Raw genomic sequence first — 22301 nt, forward strand, 5'->3', positions numbered from 1 at the left:
GTATCCTTATTTTTCACAATTCAGAAAAATCTTATGAAGTAAAGTTGTTTTGAATTGGAAGTTATATTAAAATATGTAATTACAGCCATTTATTATGAAAATTCAGGTTTTGTGATTATTTACTAATCATTCCGTATTTATTATTCTGGCTGGATACAATTTATCTCTCTTACCAGTTAAAAATATGATAACCTTTTATTTATTACTGTTTTTGAACAACCTTGCAATTTACATACTTAATGAAAGCATAATAATTATTCATTGTAGAATTTGAAAAATCCATACAAAGAATATTTATTGAACAGAAACAAACATAATAAAATTTTAATTCAATGTCCTACAGCTTTGACATATCCATCTTCTATTTGTAAACATTTAATTGTATTGTATTACTGTATCATATTTGGTGTAATTTTTTGGCATTCTTCAGAAATAATCGTCTCCAAATGGTCTATATACTCTATATCATTAAGTGGTCCTCGCTGATAAACCTGCTGTTTTAAGTAACCCCATAAAAAAGTCAAGGGGAGGCAAATCAGCAGACATAGGAGGTCAAAAAATATCTGTGAATTACCTTTACATTAAACATATTTTCAAGGAGTACCCTAACGTTCAATGTACTATGGATGAAGCGTCTTGTTGGAACCAAATTGTCATACGCTCTTGTAACGGATCGTGCGAAAAATTACTTTCTAGATTCTTTAATAATTGTAAGTATTAAGTTCGTTTTAAGAGAATATAACATAAAAATATGATAGTTCTTGTAAAAAACGGATCTTCATCCAACTTTCCTTGGATCAGAGAGCAGAACTCATAATACTCATATCATAATACCTTGGTAGTAACGTGTGTAAGAATTGAGGTTTGTATGGATGATATTTATTACCTTTCAAAATATTTGCCACTGTATCTCTACTTACTGAAGTGGTTTGGATTGTAGAGGCACTTCTTCTCAATGAAATTTAAAGGTCTTCTACGACAGAAAGCAACACTTCAAATTCATTCGCAACCCGTTTTCAGCGTTTATTCTCAAATTTATTTTCTATGCTTTCACTAGCTTTAAATTTATTTAAAATTTTTGTAACTGTTGAATGTCTAATGTTTCTATGCGGATGTCTATTATTAAAAATATTTGTGACCTGACCTCTCTATGTTTTTTGTAATTATCTCCAACAATTAATACAAGTTCTGTATTTAGTAAATTTACCATTTTTATTGTAATGTTATAAAAACAGCTCACTATTACACTGTCACATACTTCAGTCAGGGCATCCTAGATTGCGTTTAATTTTATCCCGCCAGAATAATACGGAATTAGTAGTAAATAATCACTAAACCTGAATAATTAATGGCTGTAATTGAATATTTGAATGTAACTTTTAATTTGAAACAATTTTACTTCAAAACATTTTCCTGAATTTTAAAAAATAAAGAAACTTTACTCTTGCACAAAATTCAAATTGATATTTGATGGTTGCAGTTCAACTTTGCACCTTTTTATCAAGAATAACTTTTTTTCATAAAACCACTAATAAGAAAGTTTTCCATGTGGTTCCAACTTAAGCAGATAATTTGAAAAGATATGTCGGTTTCTTTAAATAGCTTTCTCATTATCCTTCTGTTTTATACAACAATGTTCTTATTTGTTTATGTTATGTAGTTCGTCTTAGATGCAGTGTGTCCTATTCATTTATATGTACATGTATAGATGTTTATATTGCTACATTATCTGATTATTGTTTTTTGTTTATTTTACAATTTTTTATTTACTTGTTTATCTTGATTAATGTTTGACTTATAATGTACCATATATTTTTAGCCTTAAAAAAGACCAAATAAAAGATCGAAACGTTGGCATTTTAATAAACTCTTGTACAATGTCCTCAACCCGCAACACCATTCGAAATAGGAGAATAGGAGAACCGTCAAGTAGCTTTAGCCCTCATTTTTCTTGAACATCTTGTGATACTCAGATATTCAGTTCCCTTTGGAATCAGCATCACTATTCTAATTAATTTTTTGGGATCCCTATAGTCTCAAACACCTTTGTTCTTTCTATCGTATCGTAAGCTTTTTGTCTTGCTTTTAATTCGGTATTGTTTTTTAAGTAAAAATCTGGATCGCCGTGCTCTGCTGCATCTTAAATCCTCCTTGATATTCACCAACACCTTGGTTATAGAATGGACTCATTTTTTTTCTCAATACCCTGACCAAAACTATAAAGGTCACATCTAATAATGCTATAGTTCTCACTACACAGAGTTTTCCTGTCTCAATTTTTTAAAAATAATAAATTGCAATGAATGTTGATGGTATCAAATTTGGTATACTAACTGTCAATGGTTTTACCATCTTCTAGAAGCCTGCTAAATAAAAGGTGAAGGATTCTCAGTAAATGTACAAGTTAATTCATCCGATGATAGCATTAAATTTCCAATGATCACATAAGGTAATTAATTCAAATGTTTCAACGATTTTTTTACAAACAAGTTGAGCAGTAAAACTTTTCTTCAGAAATTTCGCGCAACTATGTATGATTATGTACTCTACTCTATATTAGTTTCTATCCATTGACATTAAAATGATTTTATTTTTTAATTCCATGTATCTAGATTTGCAAATATCTTATCAAAAGATCGTTTTAATATAAAACAGTTGGTTAGAACGAGATAAAAGTAATTATATTCTTATTTTCAGTTTTTCAAAGATTGAAAATGCCCAATAAACTCGTTAATTATTCATAAAAGTTCTTTCATTAGCATCCCTTTTAATGATTTTAATGAACCTGAATTGCAATTAAGACCGGCAAAAGCAGACATCACAAGCGTAACAGAGAGTTAACCAAAAAAAGATAAATATCCTCAGGCATGATAATTACTGTAATTAGGTCTCAGAATAGAAGGAGTAAAACTGATTTTTGATAATAATAACTTTAAATTAATGACAAAAATCTCACATGAAAACATGTAATTAATAATACATATGAAAGCTGTTTCCTAGCAGTAACTGTTGATACCTAAAGAGTGTACTGTTCTTTATTTTGCCAACTATAAAGTAGTCAGAAGCACCTAAATGTCCTATATCCTGTGAGGATTTGTTGATTACTAGATTTAGAAAAGTTACGGAAACGTCGAAATGATCGATCACTCAAAATGGAAACGTCTCTTTGATGTGCATCTATAATGATACTGAATCTAAAAGCCACAAATTTCTATGAAATTGAAAAAGTGTTGTATGTTTGTGACTCATTTATACTCGACATACTTTCTATAAGGCGGCGGACAAATTTATGCAGAAGAACCTGAAATACAACGAAATGTTGCGAAATATTAATCAACCGCGACTTTGTAACGGCACATGATAAGGGGTGAAAAAATTGCTGACTAACGTACCAGAAGCAATAATATTGAAAGGAAAGTATAAAGGCTTGCTTGGTTATGACTATAAACAAATCCCAGGGGCAGTCATTAAGTGTTTGTGGAATTAATCTAGAAAAGTTACGGAAACGCCGATATGATCAATACCTAACACAATAGTCCGGCGATTATGTTTTTTTTTTGGAAATCTTCAGCGATCTTACTTACATTAGAAAGTTTTTGATGAATTGTTATTATGGTGAATTTCTTTCCTGTTCAATACAAATAATGATAATAATCATGCCGTATTACCAAGCGCTAAACGCTTCTGGAGTAAGAAATAAGTCAGTTGATGAAATTGCTAAGAATGTAGACGAACACTGAATTAAATGCTACATGCTTATTGTAAATCCTCTTCCTACATTTGAAAGTGCTTTTCTTCGATATATTTAAGTTGCATCTACTCAATTTTCATCATTTGTATCTTGGCCCATGGAGATATATAATAGATCGGTTTTGACTTCTATACTATTTATTTGTAACATTTCATATCTTCTATAGATCACATAGGATTTAAAACTCATCAGCGAGAGAATCTCCACATTCATATTCGGCCAAATCGTCCATAAGTTCCATTATTAATTAATCTTTGTTCGTGCGTGAATGCATTGAATTTGGAAGTCGATTTAAGTATCCCGGTAGGTAGACTGGCTATTGTGAATTTAGTCGCAAGCAATGGAGCGTTGATCAGTAACAGACTACTTGCTTTGCTCACAAAAACGTTAGTCCAACGTGAAACGTATTCTTTCCTCATTAAAATCATTTACCAACATCCCTGTCAATCAAAAATGAGATTAAACATCAAATCAATCAAAATTGTGATGGGATCAAGATCGTCTAGAATAGTAAGAAACTTCAAACTTGTTTGTTGGTGAAGATTCGATTTGGAACAATGTCCAGGACAAATGTGATTAGAGTATCTTTACACTGCATATTAACTGGATATTAAATCTTCACTTGTTCAAGATTCAATTGGTGCAAGAGCTGTAGCATGGGATGCTAGTCATAGGTTTCACTTTGTATTATGTACGTAAGGTACTTAAGTGCTTCTCTATATCTCGTTTTCGATTGAATACAAAACAAAACTAAATGTATGGTGTGCGACTCTGGTGCGAAGTATTATTAACATTTGTAAAGTTTTTCCTAGTTATAAGTAGAGTTCTAGCAAGATTTTCGTGCAAATTTTGCTCCATGGTTTATGATTTGATTCGTGGGCACAGTTATTAAAATCTTAAATTAAGTTGTCTGGCAAATTTCAAAAGACGTGTTCGTTACAAAAACGCAGCCATTATCATATCGTCCGGACGATTCCCTCAAGAAATAAATTCTGAAATACTCAGATTTGACAATTATGAAGCATTTTTTTAAAAAAACATTAATATTCAAATACAATTATTCAGTAATATTGATCTAAATTATCATTTATCCGAATTTAACTCGAACTTAAAGTGAGAGAATTTAAATTCCAATTATGATTGGTGTTGGCCATAGAATGGGACAGATAATTGGCGTATTTTCTCATCTACTGAAAAAAAATGTACAGGATTAGGACCCGTTAGAGATTGAGTATTTAAAGGTAGACCTACAACTTAATGCAAATAATCTTGCGCGCATGCAAATGTTGTTGACAATAGACCACAGTGTTCAGTGCGAGGCTTATCTAGGTATTTGAAACTTAGAAAGTCTTCAGTCTTCATGTTCAAATATATATACACTATCGATCAAAAATTTCTGTCCTCCCTATAGTTTGCGTGATACACAACAAAGAAAAATAATACGTATATTCTTCCTACCTACTGGTCAAAAATTTTTGTCCAGCCAATAAACCATTCATTAAATTTCGAAATAATCCGCTTCAATAAATTTCTCTATCATATTGTCAAATGAAGGTCGAAAGGTGTCTTACAAACTAAAAATTGTACGTTATTTGTTAGCTTCATACAAGCGTTATATTTTGTCGGTGAATGCTACTAGTTAAAACCTCGTGATCCGATTCCGTGTGGTCTCAATCTACATACGCATTGAATTAAGTATTCCTTTTTTTTGGTTGATTGTGATCCCAGGACTGATTTCAGTGAATGTTGAGTAGTTGATGGAATTTAACTTGAATGAGAACTATGTTTTTTTTTATTTTTGTTAGAGTTTATGTTTATTCTTCAACAATTATTTTATAAAAAATACATTGTAGTAAACTATATTCATGCTCTTGAATTTGATTCAACATGTATCTGCAAAGAATTTTCATCTATAATATGGAAAACAATCGCTGAATGAGTTGCTAAGAGCAAATCTCAAGCACACCTGGACCGATTTCGCCAATTTATTATATTCCTCCAAGTACGAGAATAAATCTTACGCAGAGATATCTTCAAAAAATTGCATGAAAAAGTCCAAAATCAACTTTTTTTCTCTTCTATATTATAATCAAGTGAGAATGGGGGGATTCAGGGAAGCTAAAACAATTGAGTGACATTAGTATCATTCAATGTCATTGTCAATATTTGTCAATATTTATACGACAGTAACATTAGTCAAATACGAATGTCACGTAAAATGTCACATGAAATGCAAACGTCTCTTTGATGTTCATATATAATATTACTAAATCAAAAGATAAAAATTTCTATGAAATTAAAAAAGTATTATATGTTTGTGATTCATTTATACTCGATATGCCTCCCAAAATGCGGCCGACTGAATAATGTAATAGAAGCAATAATATTAAAAGTATAAAGAAGAAGACGTTTTGATACCTTGCCTTCCAATGATTCCGACTGACGTACCACCTGCAGTTTCCAGTACGGTTTGCATCGCTATTACTGTAAACAAATCCCAGGAGTAGACAATAAGTGTTTATGGTATTAATCTAGAAAAATCTTCTGGAAATCTTCCCTTCAGAGACCTAAGAAAGTTTTTGATGAATTATTATTATTATTATGGTGAATTTCTTTCCTGCGCACGAACACTTAATTAAATAATAACAACTAACATAGATTCTATTTTTACAAATGCTATCTTAATGAAGTACCAAACTTCAATCTTTAATGGACGACGCATTTAGAGTTTAAACATCTGATTCAACATGAAATACTTTTTTCCGATATATTTCAGTTGAATTCACCCAATTTTTATCATTTGTTTTGTTTGTTTGTGGTATTCATCTAGAAAACCCATGTTTCTCACTTAGTCAATTCTATGTTGCCTATTCCTGTGTTGGAAAACCAGGTGCTCTGTTTAATTACGCGCCAGGTAATCAAACAAGAAATAAAGTGTATCATAAAGTATAACAAATAAAATATAACTTAATTTAGAATAACTAAGAATAGCATCAAATATAATAAATAGGTATCATAAATAATTGAAAATATGAAATTGTAATTTTTTATTGACTATTAGAGGATTTTCCTTGTTTTATAATTTTAATTCTTTGACATATTGTAATTAGTGACTTTTATTATCTTATTAGCAGACCCAGCGTCTCTAACAGCAGAATAAGTATTGAAAAAAACTAGAGAATCGATTGTTAGGCGGTTCGAAGTTTTCAGAGTCAGCTGGTAATTTATAAAAAAGGAAAGCTTCTATCCTACCAAATGTTTATTATGTTCATAGGTAGTTAATTGTATTTATGATGTTATTGGAATTTTTGTTTTACGTAAGAGGTAAAAGTAAGAAAGACATTGCTTAAATCCCATCATGGACATAGCACAAGACAAAGGAAAATATAATTATAGGTTCAATATTTCTCTACACATTCCTTACAAATAAATTGGATGATTAAATTTTAATTGATTTAGTTAGAGATAAATTGCAAACCCTTTTCCTGGATACGTTCATGACATTGGGAGTTAACTAGTTTTCAAATTTCCATTATTACAAACTTATTTTATGAATCTAATTAAGGGAAATTGAAAAATATTAACAGAAAGGGTGAAACTGTGCTAATTAAAAATTGTTCTCCGACAATACTCTCTATAATAATCCTACTCTGGACTTAAATAAAGATTTTAATTGGGAATGGGCTAGGGTCGTTTAGAATTTCCGCCATTTTATCTCTAGATCTATGGCTCTCTTAATTTTATTTTCCAGCAGACAGTTGATGTATTGCCAAAAGTTAGCAATTTGTAACGAGATTTCTGACAAGTAACAAAACACTTTTGCTTTGGCCCCTATTCTGTGATATTGAATTTCGCAAAAACCATTAGAGTTATGATGATTTTTTTTTCGAGATGATTGCTAGTATTAATTGGATGGATATATGTTTATGTCAAAAGAGAGAAAATTTGATTTCCGTCCCCAATCAACGGAACGATATTTCGAATTTAGAGATTATCGGCTAATGAAAAAACAAGACTGGTATACTTAGAATTGTTCATTTTGTTTATGATGATGAAGTGGAATTCTAAACACGTTTTAATTGGTGGCTTCTAGGTATTCGAATTCGCAGATATTTTCTATCTATTATTTTCTGTCCTTTCTCTCTTCAATCTCTTTGTATTCCTTTCTGTCAAGCACATTCTGTATTAGCACCATACACTTTGTTTTCTCTCGGTTTATTCTTAATCCATAATTTTTTGAAGCTTTTTCTCACCAGAATACTCTTTATTTATATTTTTTGTTTTGATTACTGGAGATAACTTCTCTGCATATGCAATTATTTGCAGTTTGTGATGATAAATAAGGCCCCGTTGTTTGTATCTTGAACAATTTTTTCCGACAATTACTCTATCTAAATTCTAACTCTAAAATCTACTCTAAATTGTTTAATGTTATTTTGGCTATTATGGGTCATTTTAAGACTTAGGATGCACTTAAAACGGTCAATTTTACACATTCATGGTTTTGGTACGGGACCAACGATCCACTAAGCGGTACTAGATAATAGTCAATTGAAAGTGCGTAAACTAGCAGACATAGTAGGCTTTTCAAAAAGTGCAGTACACCGAATATTAACTGAACATTTGGATATCAGAAAGCTGTGCCCAAGAAGAATGCTGCGATTGCTCACGATGGAACAAATACAGCGTCGTGATATATTTCCATGGAGTGTTTGGCAATGTTTCACAGAAATAAAGCCGAATTTCTTGCGTCGTTTCATAACCATGGATAAAACGTGGGTCCATAACTTCACACTCAAAACAAAAGAACAATCAAAACAATGGCACGAAAAGGGATAACCAGCTTCAAAGAAGGCGAAGACCGTCCATCAGCAGGTAAGATCATGGCGTCGGTTTGTGGGGATGCATTTGGGATAATTTTCTGTAACTATCTTTAAGAATAAACTATTAACAGCTGCATTTGGCTAAGAAGAAACTGTTGTTTCATCCGCCAGATGACACATCCGTTATTGCAATGGACAAAATTAATGAATTAAAGTTGAAATTGTCCAAAAACGAAGGTGGTCGGTACGAACTTATAATCGAGTCATAACAGCGGGAAAAAGCAAATGCAACATCCTGTATATTCTCTAATATTTCTTCAATTTCTTATTTCTTAGATCTTTTGATATATTTATGCATCTAAATGTTCGTGATTTTAGGTTTTAAAATTAGTTTTTTTAATAATTTTGTTAAGATAAATTTTGAACTTTCCACTTTTCTTTAAGTCTTTATCAAAATATATTTTGATGCATCTAATATTTTGATCCCTACTTTTATCCCCGATCTTACAAAGCTGAGTTTTAATAAAACGTATAGGGTATCAAAAAAGTAACGATCATATTTATGTCGTAATCGCTCCAAAATAAAAAACAAGCTGAAAATGAATAATTGGTGAGTAAATGATTATTTATTAGTATATTTTGGTGACATTGACAGCCATAAAAACGTTCGAAGTCGTCGTGGAGAGCGATGCGATATTAGGTTTGCTTATACCCAGATAACAAAGAGCATAACATGTATGTAGAAATGTATTTCTCAATATGTAAAGAATATACCCTGATATATATATATATATATATATATATGTATGACATAATATGACAATAATAACATGTAGTAAAATATTTATTATAGTTTGGCTATTTAATTACATCATATGTACATATCTACTTTTATACGTAGTAGCGAATAGTTAATTGAACTATCAGAAAAGCCTCGTAAAGTGCAACGAACTAAGAACATCTTGCTTTCTTAGCAATCTTGTGATCAACAAAAAAATCGTCAACTAATCTAAAAATTTCAACAGCGTCGTCATTGCTGGCTAAATTGAGTTAAAAATAAAATATTACTCAGATTTGTTCTTACAGGTACTGTCAGCTTTACTTGCGTCCCGTCGTACAGCTTACGATAGACTGTGTACATTATACACTGGCAAATCGAATTCTACTTTATACAATAATATTTACACACTTATGAGTAAACTAGTTTCACTGTCTGCCCGTTGTCGAATTTACGGTGCTTTCCAAATGATTGCGAGTAATAGCTCCGCCCAGTATACTTTTGCCGGCAGTTCTGCCTTTAGACCAGAACGTTATAAGTTATAAAAGGCTTGATACATAAAGAACAACATATCGCAATCTGAGATATTTTGTTAAAACGCAAACAAATGGAGCCATTTCACAAGATTCAAACAATCGGTACACTATGAAATCGGCGTTCCAGTACTACAATGTCAACTGTCAATATACTTCATGAGGATATTCTAAAGTAGCAGCGGGAGTTGGTCAATGTAACAAGCCACACAAATATCTGATGATTCATCAAAAGTTAACTGAAATTGATGGGAAGCCTTGATGCACTTTCTGGAAATATTGGAATATATTCTAAGATCGTTTATTATTTGGTTGGGCTTTTGTTGGTGGCTAAAAAGTTTTATACCGATAGAATTATAAAAATACCCGGCAAATAATATAAGGTCAAGGATAATGATGATATATGTACTTAATATCAAAAAAATGAGTGGAAATAAGAAAATAACACTTTCTATAGATTAAAGACATAATTCAAATAATCAATTTAATGATAGCTACGTCTATTTTGATTGATTAATTCTCCAATATGACAAGATTGATTCAGGTTTAATTACTACACATAAATGAGGAATTTATAGATAATTTGATTGCAGCTATCTAAATAATATAACAGTCAATTAACTTAGTATATCCAGTACGGTTTATCTATATATTCACTTAAGATTTGCCTCCAAGCTTCATATCTCCTAGGGTGATTTAATATCGATAATGTTCGATTTATGTTCAAGTACTCTAAGTTGTGAGTAGTTTTTGGCCATTTGATGAGAGTGTCATCATGTGCATCCGGTGTTGGATGTCTGAAATTAGAAAAAGATTGTGTAGTGAAATGCTATTCCTGTACTTAGACATTAATACGAACAATAAATTTTGTGAAGTTATGATAACATCAACAAAATATTTCAGATGAAATCTATTTAGTTGTTGTTTTTACAAAGAGGAGAAAATTGAAAATAAAAATTTCGCGTGGTCACTGAGCACAATCGAAGATTGTGATCACAAATATCTCACTCCCTCATTGTTTTTCGAATGATGTGTGCTCACAAATGAGTAAAATCGTTATTTCGCAGGTGTGTTCGAAATTTTTAATCGCAATGGACGAGACTTTTTCGAAACCATGAACAAAATGTGTATCACTGCAACACACCAGAACCCAACAGCTGTCAAAACAGTGTTTTATTGGGGCAAATCAATTTCAAAGGAGATCATGTGGGTTTGTCAACCAATATAATTATAACGAATATTTTTTTATTCACGTAATATAATCCACATTGACCGTACTAAAAAGGGTCAAACCAGTAATGGCGAATATAATACCAACTTACAGGGTGGATTTATTGAGGATGTAAAGAAACGATCGCATTTGTCCAAAAAAGTTCAATCACTTTAGGGCAACACTAAATTCATTGAGCTACGTAGTATTCCCTTATCATCCTATTATCCAGATTTAGCACCGAGTGGCTAATTCATATTTTCAAACATGAAATACTAGCTCGGCGGGAAGATAATTACTCCTACTATGAAATTATCTTCTCAATATAAAACTATTCTACAGACCTTAGGAAACTTGTGTTGAATTCAAATAGTCTCTCAATGGTCTGCCCTCGTATGTATATGCAGCATATTTTGAATTACATGTGGAAGGGTTGGAATTCAACTAAAAAGCATGAAAAGTAATAACAAGTAGGTGAATAGAAACAGCAATGGGAGCAACACCATAGAATGTACTAGAAATGGCAGACTAGTACGGAACGATTATTTCTTTGGTCCATTATTTCATTCTCTCAACAATCTTACGAGTATCTTTTTTGAAATACTTTCTCTGCTGAGAATGTTACTGTTTTTCAAGATATTCTTCATCTCTCCTTTCTTCCAAATTCTGTTCTTTCTTTTCATCCTCTCGTTTGAAATTCTTCGTTTAACAACCCTCTATTCTTTCTGTTTTCAAATTCATACATAGCTATATGTTTTCACTGATTTGTGATTGGTGTCCGCTCCCACTAATTTTTTGTTTTTATTTTATTAATTTTATGTATAATGTTTGTTGAACTTTAGGCATATTCGGCATAAATTACTGAAAAATTTTGTAATAAACAATGAGAAATAATTATTAGAGCTTTTTGAAAATAATTGTCCATAATGATGAGTAAAATGGATCCCTTTATTTCCATAAAATAAATTTCCATCAAAATGAGCAATAGTTTAATTTTTTCTGATCAATGAAATTCAAAGATTCACCAAAATGATCATTCTTTCAATCTTTTGAAAGTACACTAAGATCAGTAAAGAAAAAAATCAAGTGAATCGCACAGTTACATAATACTTACTGGAATTTGATGAAATTAGTCCACATTTTCATCATTCTTTCATGCGTTAATCGGTCTTGTTCATTTGGAAATTCGTTGTCACGAAATATGTATCGCAATTCACTGCTATGTCCAACTTTTTCTGCTCCTGAAATTTCTCGATTAAATATGTCTCAATCAATATCCCATAGTGTTCATATGGGAAAATATTGAGTTCTTAGTCTATTACTCGTATTATACATAATAAAGTATGATACAAAGCATGAGGTTATCTAATAACCAAACTACATGTTTTATTATGTATGAAGAGGAAAGTCGAACGATTTACGCCAAATAAGAAAGAAGTGTGATAAACAAAAAAGAATGGATATTCTTAATCCTACCAATGACAAACTTGGCTCACTGGTAAGCATACAAAACTCGCAACATTTGTATTTGAACACTTTTCTGTCCAACATAAACACAAAGAGATATTTAATTTTTTTTCTAAGTAAAAACGATTGGCTCCAACATATGAACTGAGTTACTGTTTCAATATTATGCATTTCTTCGTTATGATTGGCCTTTTCGATGGTTTTGGAAGATACGATACCCGCTAGGAATGTGTAAGAAAGAGAAAATATGTGACAAGATACTTAGCAATTTTCTTATCTATGTTATTCGCCAAAAAAAACTATATCATACAAGTTTCCGAAGAGGACGCGTTTAAAGGATTACAATTATATTACTTTGACAACGTTTTATCCCTTTGAACAGATCTAATTAAAGAGTGTTGCCAGGGTTGCTACTTAAGTTTTAGAAATGACAACACTGATGTGAATATGTGAAATCTGATATTGCTTTAATGAAGTTTGAGATTGTTAATAGTCAACGTACTCAGAATGTGTTGTCTTACTATTTGGGATTCTTGAAACGTTCATCTTGGCTAAAAAAAAATTTCGTGCGATAATTTTCTATCATTTTCGACGTGGATTAAAACATTAGTGTGCTGATCAGCGCGCAACGACTTATGGTGATGAAGCACCGTGTTTCGCTGATTTTCCGAATTCAATGGTGGTCGTATTTCGCTACAGGATGAATTTCATGAAAGTCGTTCAAAATCAGCTGTTGTACCAGAAAACTTCGATGCTGTGCGAAAACTGATGTTGCAAGATCGTTATGAGACATACCTTAAGATTGAGGCATACTTGAGCATTAGGTACTAGTATATATTCAATATTGCAGGAACATTTGGCTGTCAGAAAGATTTGTTCGCGTTGGATACCGCATAATTTGACAATCACCCAAAAAAGCTCGTTTTGATTGATGTAAAGGAATGCTGAGAAAATTCAATAGCGGTGCTTCAAAGAAACTTTAATTCGGACAAAGTCAATCGCGAGAAAAAGCAAATAATTTGTGATTTGTGAATCTCATTGTGTTTAAGCAATTTATTATAATTTTTGTGATTCTATTATTAAGAAAGTTTAATTACAATTTCATCCTCAACTATTCTGGATATTTTTATGCGCTGACATTGTGTCTTGGTGGACTGTAGATTGATTCTATAGGGATTGGTCTTGTGTGGGCATTTATTTGTACTATCGAAGTATATTTGTTTGATAGGATAGGTAGTTATTGATGTGATATTTTATTCCTTATAATTATTGCAGCTTCTCCGTGTACTATTCCGTCAGGGTGGATTGTGTGATAAAGTTTTTAACACATTCAACAACATTACATCAATCTTTATTAAGAGGTTTAGTTCTGTTTTGTAATTTGGTGGTATCCGCCAGCTAGTTAATGAACGTTCACGTTTTGGGATGGCGGCAAATAAAACACCGAAGTGCACTCTATTTAATATGCATTCCGAGCTTTCCAATACGTATGTATTCATAATAGGGGATTTAAACTATGATCAAAGTACAATTTGATAACAATATTAAAAATTACTTACATTAATTACTTCGATTGAGATTTGTGGTTAGGTTAGGTTTCTGTTCTAATTTTTCATTCGATTCATAAATCAATATTCAAACCGATACTTAAATATGTAGCTTTAATGATTCCTGTTCCTATTTAAATTTAAGGTATATATGTGAATTTTCATTGATTCGACCATCAATAATGTAGAAGACTCTTATAGGTTAGATTATATTCAATTTTCATAGGTTAGGTCGTTATAAATGAAGTTGAATTTTATAGGTTAGATAACTGATGATGTTGAATTTTTTATATAATTGTTTTGTTCAATATTTAAAATATTGGTATGGATTACGCTAAAGTTATTTAAATCAAAAACATTGGCAGATTCATAATCCATAACCTCTCATAAAAGTGACAAATATATCCAGATAGATGGTCGCTTGTCTCCTACGTTTTCTATGAAAGTTTTTAACTTAAATATTCACAATTGTAACTCTCTACTGTACTGTACTGTACATTTTATAGTTATAGTTATTGAAGTGTAGTAGGATAGATAGATAAAAACACTAAATCCAAGGTACATGCACTGTTACCTAAAACAATTGTGTCTCCTATTAGGTAGAGCGAGGCGGGAGTCGTATATTATGAATACAGATCCAAAGTATTGATGATTATTCCTATTTAAAAGGACATCGGAGATGTTGATTATTTCCTTGTATGTATAATGTATTGCAGTGTACTCGTATAGGTATAAGTGGTTTGTTCATACATATAACTATACCTATAAGTTGTCTTTCCAATTCTCTTTGCTACCCAACTATATGGGAAGCTCTACTCGAAATTACCTCTGTTTTGTACAGCATTTACTGGGAGGGGTATTTTTTTACAAGTGCTTCCAATTATTTTGAATTTGTTATACTCCATTTCCATAATCTGCCTGGAGTATCCTGATAAAAGACGCGTCAACATGTCTTTGTTTGATAGTATGCGGTGGAGTTGAGGATTTAGTTTCATCACCTCATCGACTGTTGTTTGAGTTTTCTCTACGACATGATTGCTTTATATGTTATTATTGGTCTCAAATATTCATCTATCGCAGTATGTACCCCTTGATATCTTTTAGAAATTTGTTCAACTTGTTCAACAAAGGTACTCTGGTTCAGAACGTCGCTGGAAGCCTGGAGATCACGAAGAACGTTGCTCAAGGCCACTTAACCACAACTTATGATAGGTTTTTAAAACCTCGATAACCTGCGAATAAACACTTCACAGGTATTCGTATCGGCTATTTATCATACGATAGCGTCTCATGGAATACGTTCATATCTTCCTTTCACATGATTCTATTGTCCATGCGGGTTTGGATGAACTAAATATAAAGCGAATTAGGGCAAGAATTGAATCAAACTTCCTACGTGAATACTTCAGATTTTACAATCTTACAATTGATTGACTAATTTCGCTAATGATATTGAGTTATTATGGAACTATCACAAAAATTGTACTACTGATTATAGAAAATATATGCGAATCTTATTTTAATAAATAATAAATTGGGCTCACCTGGTAAGTCCGTCTGGAGCTTCGTGGAATGTTGGTATGAAAACTGGTAAAGGAAAACTGGTACATGGCTTCTAATTAGATCAGCCTGACGTAAAATAGGCGTGATATAGTAATAATCACTAAAAAACTAAGATAGTAATATATTAAAGAAAATGAATAATAGATGCCATGAAAATAGTGTGCTTTATTAGGATTAAAAAAACTTTACTATACTACTTTGGTCACTCATAAATACAAGTGTACCAAAAGCATCATTTTCACCCCGAACTGAACATTTTTACTTTGAATGCGTGTAATTTGTGAATAATGAAAAATATTTCAATAAAATACTTGTTTCCATAAGTTATTGATCGTGAATATGAAGCAATCACGAAGGTTCGAGTAGCAACAAACGCAAGACAAATGGTCGAGGATATTCGTGAGCAGATCGTTAATTTCATGGAACACAAAGTGGAGATGGTTTCGAAGGAAATCAGATATGTACATTGAACATTAAAACCTCAGATAAATATTTAAAAGAATACCAACTGAACTGATTCTGATACTTAAATACTTAAAAAATATATAATACATAACAACATATAAATATACCACGGAGCATATTGATGAATAGATACAAACAAGCTGTTGGAAACAGGCAAAATAAACTACATCAAATAAATAACCAGAAGAAATGGAAACAACTATGACAAATGCTCTGTCTCAGACACATGAAATGATAGATCATGAGGGTTAAGTGAGTGTGTTTGTTTGATATATATTCCTTAAAATTATATGGTCATTTCGCAGCAAATAGGAAAATTAGGGAATGTGGACGTACCCTTAATTTTGTCTACTAATTTAAGCTCACTAACTGATCTCATACAGCCCTTCAAATGTACTGATGTAATTCAATTTAGGTATTATTACGGTAGACACTTTGCATCTGGTCACATTAGCTCATAGAGATTCTTTTTTTCACGGAATTCAAAAATAATATAATTCTCTGTATAGTTCACTTACATGTTGAAAGATATATTAGGAATATGATTTCCTCATGTATGCTGGCAAACAATAAATCATTACAATTATCTTCCGCACAAAATTAAATATCAGGAGAGTCACAATTGTTTTAAATATTATAATATTGGAGTCTAGTATATACAAATTCTTACTCATGATTATTCATATTTAAGATCCCGTATAATTTTTTTTGCAAGTATTTTTGAGCTTACTCAAATAAGAACAAATATCGTGTGAGACTCTGGGGCTTTATGAGAAAAGTTAGTAAGAGAGTTTGTTAAATTTCATTCATAATGGAATACCAACTTTTACTACAGCATTAAGATTCGTTGTAAAATCTTCCGTATACACAGCTTTAAGCTTTTCCCCAGCTTCATGTTTATTTTTAATATTCAAATTTGGGTCTATTAGAAAGCCAGGATTGTCATTCGCTTCACGAGCATCTTTGAAAGATTCTTCATATTCTAAAAAGAAGCACATATCATTTTATTTATATTTTACACTGTATTTCATTAATAAGATATTGATAACGAATGGATGGATGAATGTTGTCCATTGTCTTCCACAGCTTAATCGATAATTGTATTAGTTCTCAAAGCTATTTCAATGAAGAATTCATTAGTACCATGAATTATGATGTCACCTGTTCACTTCCTCTAAGTAATTTGAAACAGTGATGCACTTGCTAAAGCCTAATGTCATCAGTTAATCGGCTGTAAGTTTGAGGTGGCTAATAATGGTAACTTTTCTTTTGCAAATGATCTTATTTGATTCACATCTGAGACATTTATCCAGAGTTATTTCCGTAAAATAAAAGTTCGTGCTGAATTTCTAAGCTACACTCAAATTTTGCAAAAATAACGCTATACTATATGTTCATAATAAGTTTTACTATTGACGCAGCTTGATTTAATTATGTCTTTGAAGTCAATCACTTATACGGAGGTGGACTAAAATATTGGAAGTTATTTGCCTAAAACACGTCTATATAAAACAAGACCAAATAGAGGAAAAAAATTAAAATTGCCATTCATTGTCGAGATAGGTATTGGTATTCATCGTCGATTTCAACTGCTGATATGTTGCAGCTCCTACTGATAAGTGAAGTTGTTTAAAGGTAAATAATAATAATAATAAAATAATATTGCCGTAGACATCCAAATATTTGGAACATCTGTCAATTTTACACTTCTGAAAATGCCAGACTCGGCCTATAATTAACAACAAAAAAAGCAATTAGTTTATAAAAAATACGAGGAAAATATTTTCTATTCTCCATTATCCCTATATGAGAAATTTTAATTTTTTCCGTGTTTATAATGTTCATTTATTCAAACGAATCTTTTTATATGCCGAAAATTTCTATCCATCACATACAGTGCTTTTCAAATAAAAGTATCCACCTTTAATAACTTTTGTAATACTGGTATTTAGAAAAAATCCAAAAACACGTCAATTTATGTTGGAAGGGGCAAGTATTATGGCTCATTTAAACTTACTGGAAAAGCCACCCCCTTACCCCTAGCAGCATCCCCTTTATTTTTTTAAATTACTTTTAATATTTTTTATGTAAAATTTGGATACTCCTCTTTGAGCTGATTTCAAAAATGTTAATACTTGTAGGTTAAAGTGGTTAGTTTATGAGATAAACAATTTTTCTTTTAAGAGCACAAATTTTACTTATTATTTACTTTCACCTTATGTGCCTGTACTAAAATGGGTTGTACAATAGTTCAAACTCTTTAATCATTTTAACTGTGCTATTTATTATGAAGTTACAATAAGTGTTCAAAATGAGTACCATTCACTTCCATACAATGGTATAATCTATTTTGAAATGCCTCTCTGACATTGCTTAATACGACTGGATTTAATTGTCGACATTCATTTTCTATCCTCTCTCGTAAATCATCCAGAGATTCTGGTTGGGTAGCATAAACTTTTGTTTTTAAATACCCCCATAAAAAGAAGTCTAGGGGTGTTAAATCCGGTGACCTAGGTGGCCACTCCATCATCTGCCCCCTTCTACCTATCCAACGAGCGGGGAATGTTTCGTTTAAAAATTGTCGGACAGGCATAGCATAGTGTGGGGGAGCTCCGTCTTGTTGAAATACCAGTAAATCTTCGGAAAGGTTATCATCATTTTCTATTATTGTTGTAATACGTGGGTCAACCCTTTCCCTGAGTAACTCAAGATATGATTCACCATTTAAATTTCCGTTGATGAAGAAAGGTCCGACAATGTGGTCACCTAGGATACCACACCAAACGTTTAACTTTTGGGGATGTTGTGTATGGGATTCACGCATAATATGTGGATCACTTTCAGCCCAATATCTACAATTATGCCTACTTACTAAGCCATTTAATGACCATGAGCATTCATCAGAAAAGCAAATATTGTTTAACAATTGTGGATTGTTATTGATAATTTGCGTCATTGATTCGCAAAACTCTAGACAACGATCAAAATCATCTTCATTCAAGTCGTGCACCAACTTAACTTTGTATGGGTGGTACTTGAATTTATGTAGAACTCGGAAAACTGTAGTAGATGAAACACCGATCGCTCTACTTATTGTTGACAACGATTGGGGTTGTTGAGCCTCTAAGCTGACTTGCCCTAAAATTGCCACTTGGATTGCTTCGTTATTTACGAGTCCCTCTCGCTTATGCACTTTATTGCAAACAGACCCTGTTGTGGTAAATTTCTCCATCAGTTGAATTACATACTTATGAGTTGCATGTCTTCCGTCATGTAATTCGTTAAATATTCTAGCAGTAGCTCTTGTACAATTATTATTTTGGTAGTATAAACCTACAATTTCAATTCTTTCTTGCAAAGAGTAAACCATTTCAGAGAAACAAAATAAATAATGTATCAAATTACACTATCAATAGTGACTACAAATTCTAGTTGACAATGTCAAACTTTAATAAAAAGTAGAGTTTTTTGTTGTTTGGATTTTTTAAGTAGAATAAATAGCACAGTTAAAAAGATTAAAGAGTTTGAACTGTTGTACAACCCATTTTAGTACAGACAAATAAGGTGAAAGTAAATAATAAGTAAAATTTGTGCTCTTAAAAGAAAAATTGTTTATCTCATTACAAGTATTATACATTTTTGAAATCAGCTCAAAGAGGAGTATCCAAATTTTACATGAAAAATATGAAAAGTAATTTAAAAAAATAAAGGGGATGCTGCTAGGGGTGAAGGGGTGGCTTTTCCAGTAAGTTTAAATAAGCCATAATGCTTGCCCCTTCCAACATAAATTGACGTGTTTTTGGATTTTTTCTAAATACCAGTATTATAAAAGTTATTAAATGTGGATACTTTTATCTGAAAAGCACTGTATACAAAGAAAATACATAACAAGTTAGCATATAAAATTCAAAGAACTATTCGATTCTACTAGTAGAAGGGCATTGAAGTTCGAAATTATTGTGGGGTTCTGGTAATTAAATACCAATATATACTTTTTTTAATATATAATTGAAGGATATTTACATATTTATTGGGAAATAAAATCATTTCCATGAATATGAAAGAGAAACTGATCATTATTATGTATAAAAAATTCAAAATTACTCCCATTCATTAATTGAGAATCGAGTCGAAGATACAATATTATAATAAAATATTAAGTTCGCTTTTCCATAAATACGAGTACATTTTCAAAATACATACTCGTATGCGGATTGCTACGTAAGTTTTAAGATAGATAAATAAGAACAAATAATTATAATTAGATATTCTCCATCAAAATCAGCACATTATTGCTTGGATTTGAACCAATATGATTTGAACGCATCAACAGCTTTTTCAGATGTGTAGAAACGTTGAACTTTTAATTGATTTCTGTGAGAACAAAAAGAAATTATTGTGGACTGTTAATGACCCATTAATTCCATGTTTTGACCGTTACGTTTTTGTTTGAACTGACCTGACCATTCGGAATCGACTATTTTACATTGTTATAGGTAATCGAACAGTGGCGAAATATGAAGTTAAAAAACAGGAGACCATATTTTTCACAGTTTAATGTTCATGATAATATGGTATGTATACCAGTGGACCTCATGTCCAGATATGCTTCAATTTCATGATATGTCACATGACGATCTTGAAATATTAGTTCCGTACAGCATTGATGTTTTCTGGCACAACAGCCGATTTATTATTACTTTCACGAAATTCCTCCTGTAGCGAAGTGCGACCACGATTGAATTTAGAAATCCAGCGAAACACAGTGGTTCGAGATTGTACTTCATCACCCAAATCGATGCGAGGTGATCGTCACACTGCAGTTCAGTCCACGTCAAAAGTCATATAAAATCATCGCACGAAAATGTTCACGATTTAATTCCACTTTGACTAACATGAATGTTCGAAGTATCAGTGAACAGCTCAAATAGCACTCGTATGACAACATCTTCTGAGTACGTTGACCATTAAAAATGTCAAACTTTAAGATGGCAATGTCATATTTGACACAATGACATCAATGCTTCCATATCTCAAATCTTTAGTAACATCCTCGTACAATTCACTGATTTTGTTATATATTTCAAATTTCTTTTGATTTTGAAACTGGAATCTGTTGAATTGAAGGTAGTTAAGATTTTTTTGTCATTTTTAGGAATGTAGTATTGAATGTTACTACAAAACAAATTCTTCCATTCTCCTGCATCCTCCTCAAGACCAGTTGTGTTCCAATGTCCAATCACCAAAAAAAAAAAAGTATTTTTTTATATTAAACGAATAGAGATGTGATGCATCGCTATTGAAGTCAAAAAGCCAAAAAGAAGTAAAATACCTTTGACGCTGATCAATGTACACATTCAAACATTTCTATTATGATGATCGAAACATTCATATCAATTTTTTGTTTTATCTGAACGTTCGTACCTTTGCATATGTAAACTTAACGAACTAGTCTTTCAAACAATGAAATTTGGTTTTTGTAACTTACCTGGAACACCTACAGCTTCGTCTGATGTAAATCCTGCAATCATGGGAATTTTTATGAATTGCCCGTCTAAAAATGCTTGATGCATAGGCATAGGAATCACGATATCTTCATCCTTAGAATTCTCTACGACTGGTAGCCACACATTATTTAAGATATTTATTTGCCAAACGTCATTTTTATTATTTAACTGGAAGAAATTCAATGTGAATTATTTACCTCACTATTATTTTGCTTTTTGTTTTACAAATATGAGTCGCAATAGAAATTCTCATGCCTAAGATTCTTTTAGAATATATATATATTTATATATATAGTGTCAACTTAATTCATTCCATCTATCAATATCCTCGCTTTGAGAACGCTACAGTCATGCATGTGCTTGGTACGTCGAAAGAGCGGAGACAGGGCTGTCATGGGAGCCAACCATACAGACAAGCACCGCGTGCCGTTCGCATAGCTCAGAAAGAGGTAGACATTAGGTTTCTCTCATTCTCTTCTTTCAAAGGTTTGAGTTCATCTTATCCATTCATGAATTTTGAAAAAGAAAACTTGAAAAACTTTGCATTTGTAGATTACTATTCGTTTTTCGACTAATACTAACATGAGACGTTCTAGAAAAAAATTTAGAACCCAAATCCAAAGTTAGTATTTTAAAGCTTTCGATGCATGGTGA

The 22301-nt window shown here is 31.7% G+C and overlaps 1 protein-coding gene across 2 annotated transcripts in view; it reads right to left on the reverse strand.

Annotated features, from left to right (window-relative positions):
- Nucleotides 1-9394: 9394 nt before the first annotated feature.
- Nucleotides 9395-22301, reverse strand: part of LOC130448610 (cocaine esterase-like) — a 49067-nt gene continuing 36160 nt past the window's right edge. Inside the window, exons 7-11 of one of the 2 annotated variants that reach the window (XM_056786041.1) lie at nucleotides 21629-21815; nucleotides 16962-17119; nucleotides 15654-15780; nucleotides 12210-12330; nucleotides 9395-10682 (exon numbers count right to left, since the gene is read on the reverse strand). In XM_056786041.1, the coding sequence (XP_056642019.1) occupies nucleotides 10508-10682; nucleotides 12210-12330; nucleotides 15654-15780; nucleotides 16962-17119; nucleotides 21629-21815 (768 nt within the window). In that variant the 3' untranslated portion in view covers nucleotides 9395-10507. Of the gene's footprint in view, nucleotides 10683-12209; nucleotides 12337-15653; nucleotides 15781-16961; nucleotides 17120-21628; nucleotides 21816-22301 lie in introns of both variants that reach the window. The other variant, XM_056786039.1, reaches the window with a different exon arrangement.

This window comes from Diorhabda sublineata, chromosome 9, assembly GCF_026230105.1.
Source record: "Diorhabda sublineata isolate icDioSubl1.1 chromosome 9, icDioSubl1.1, whole genome shotgun sequence".
NCBI classification, from domain to species: domain Eukaryota; kingdom Metazoa; phylum Arthropoda; class Insecta; order Coleoptera; family Chrysomelidae; genus Diorhabda; species Diorhabda sublineata.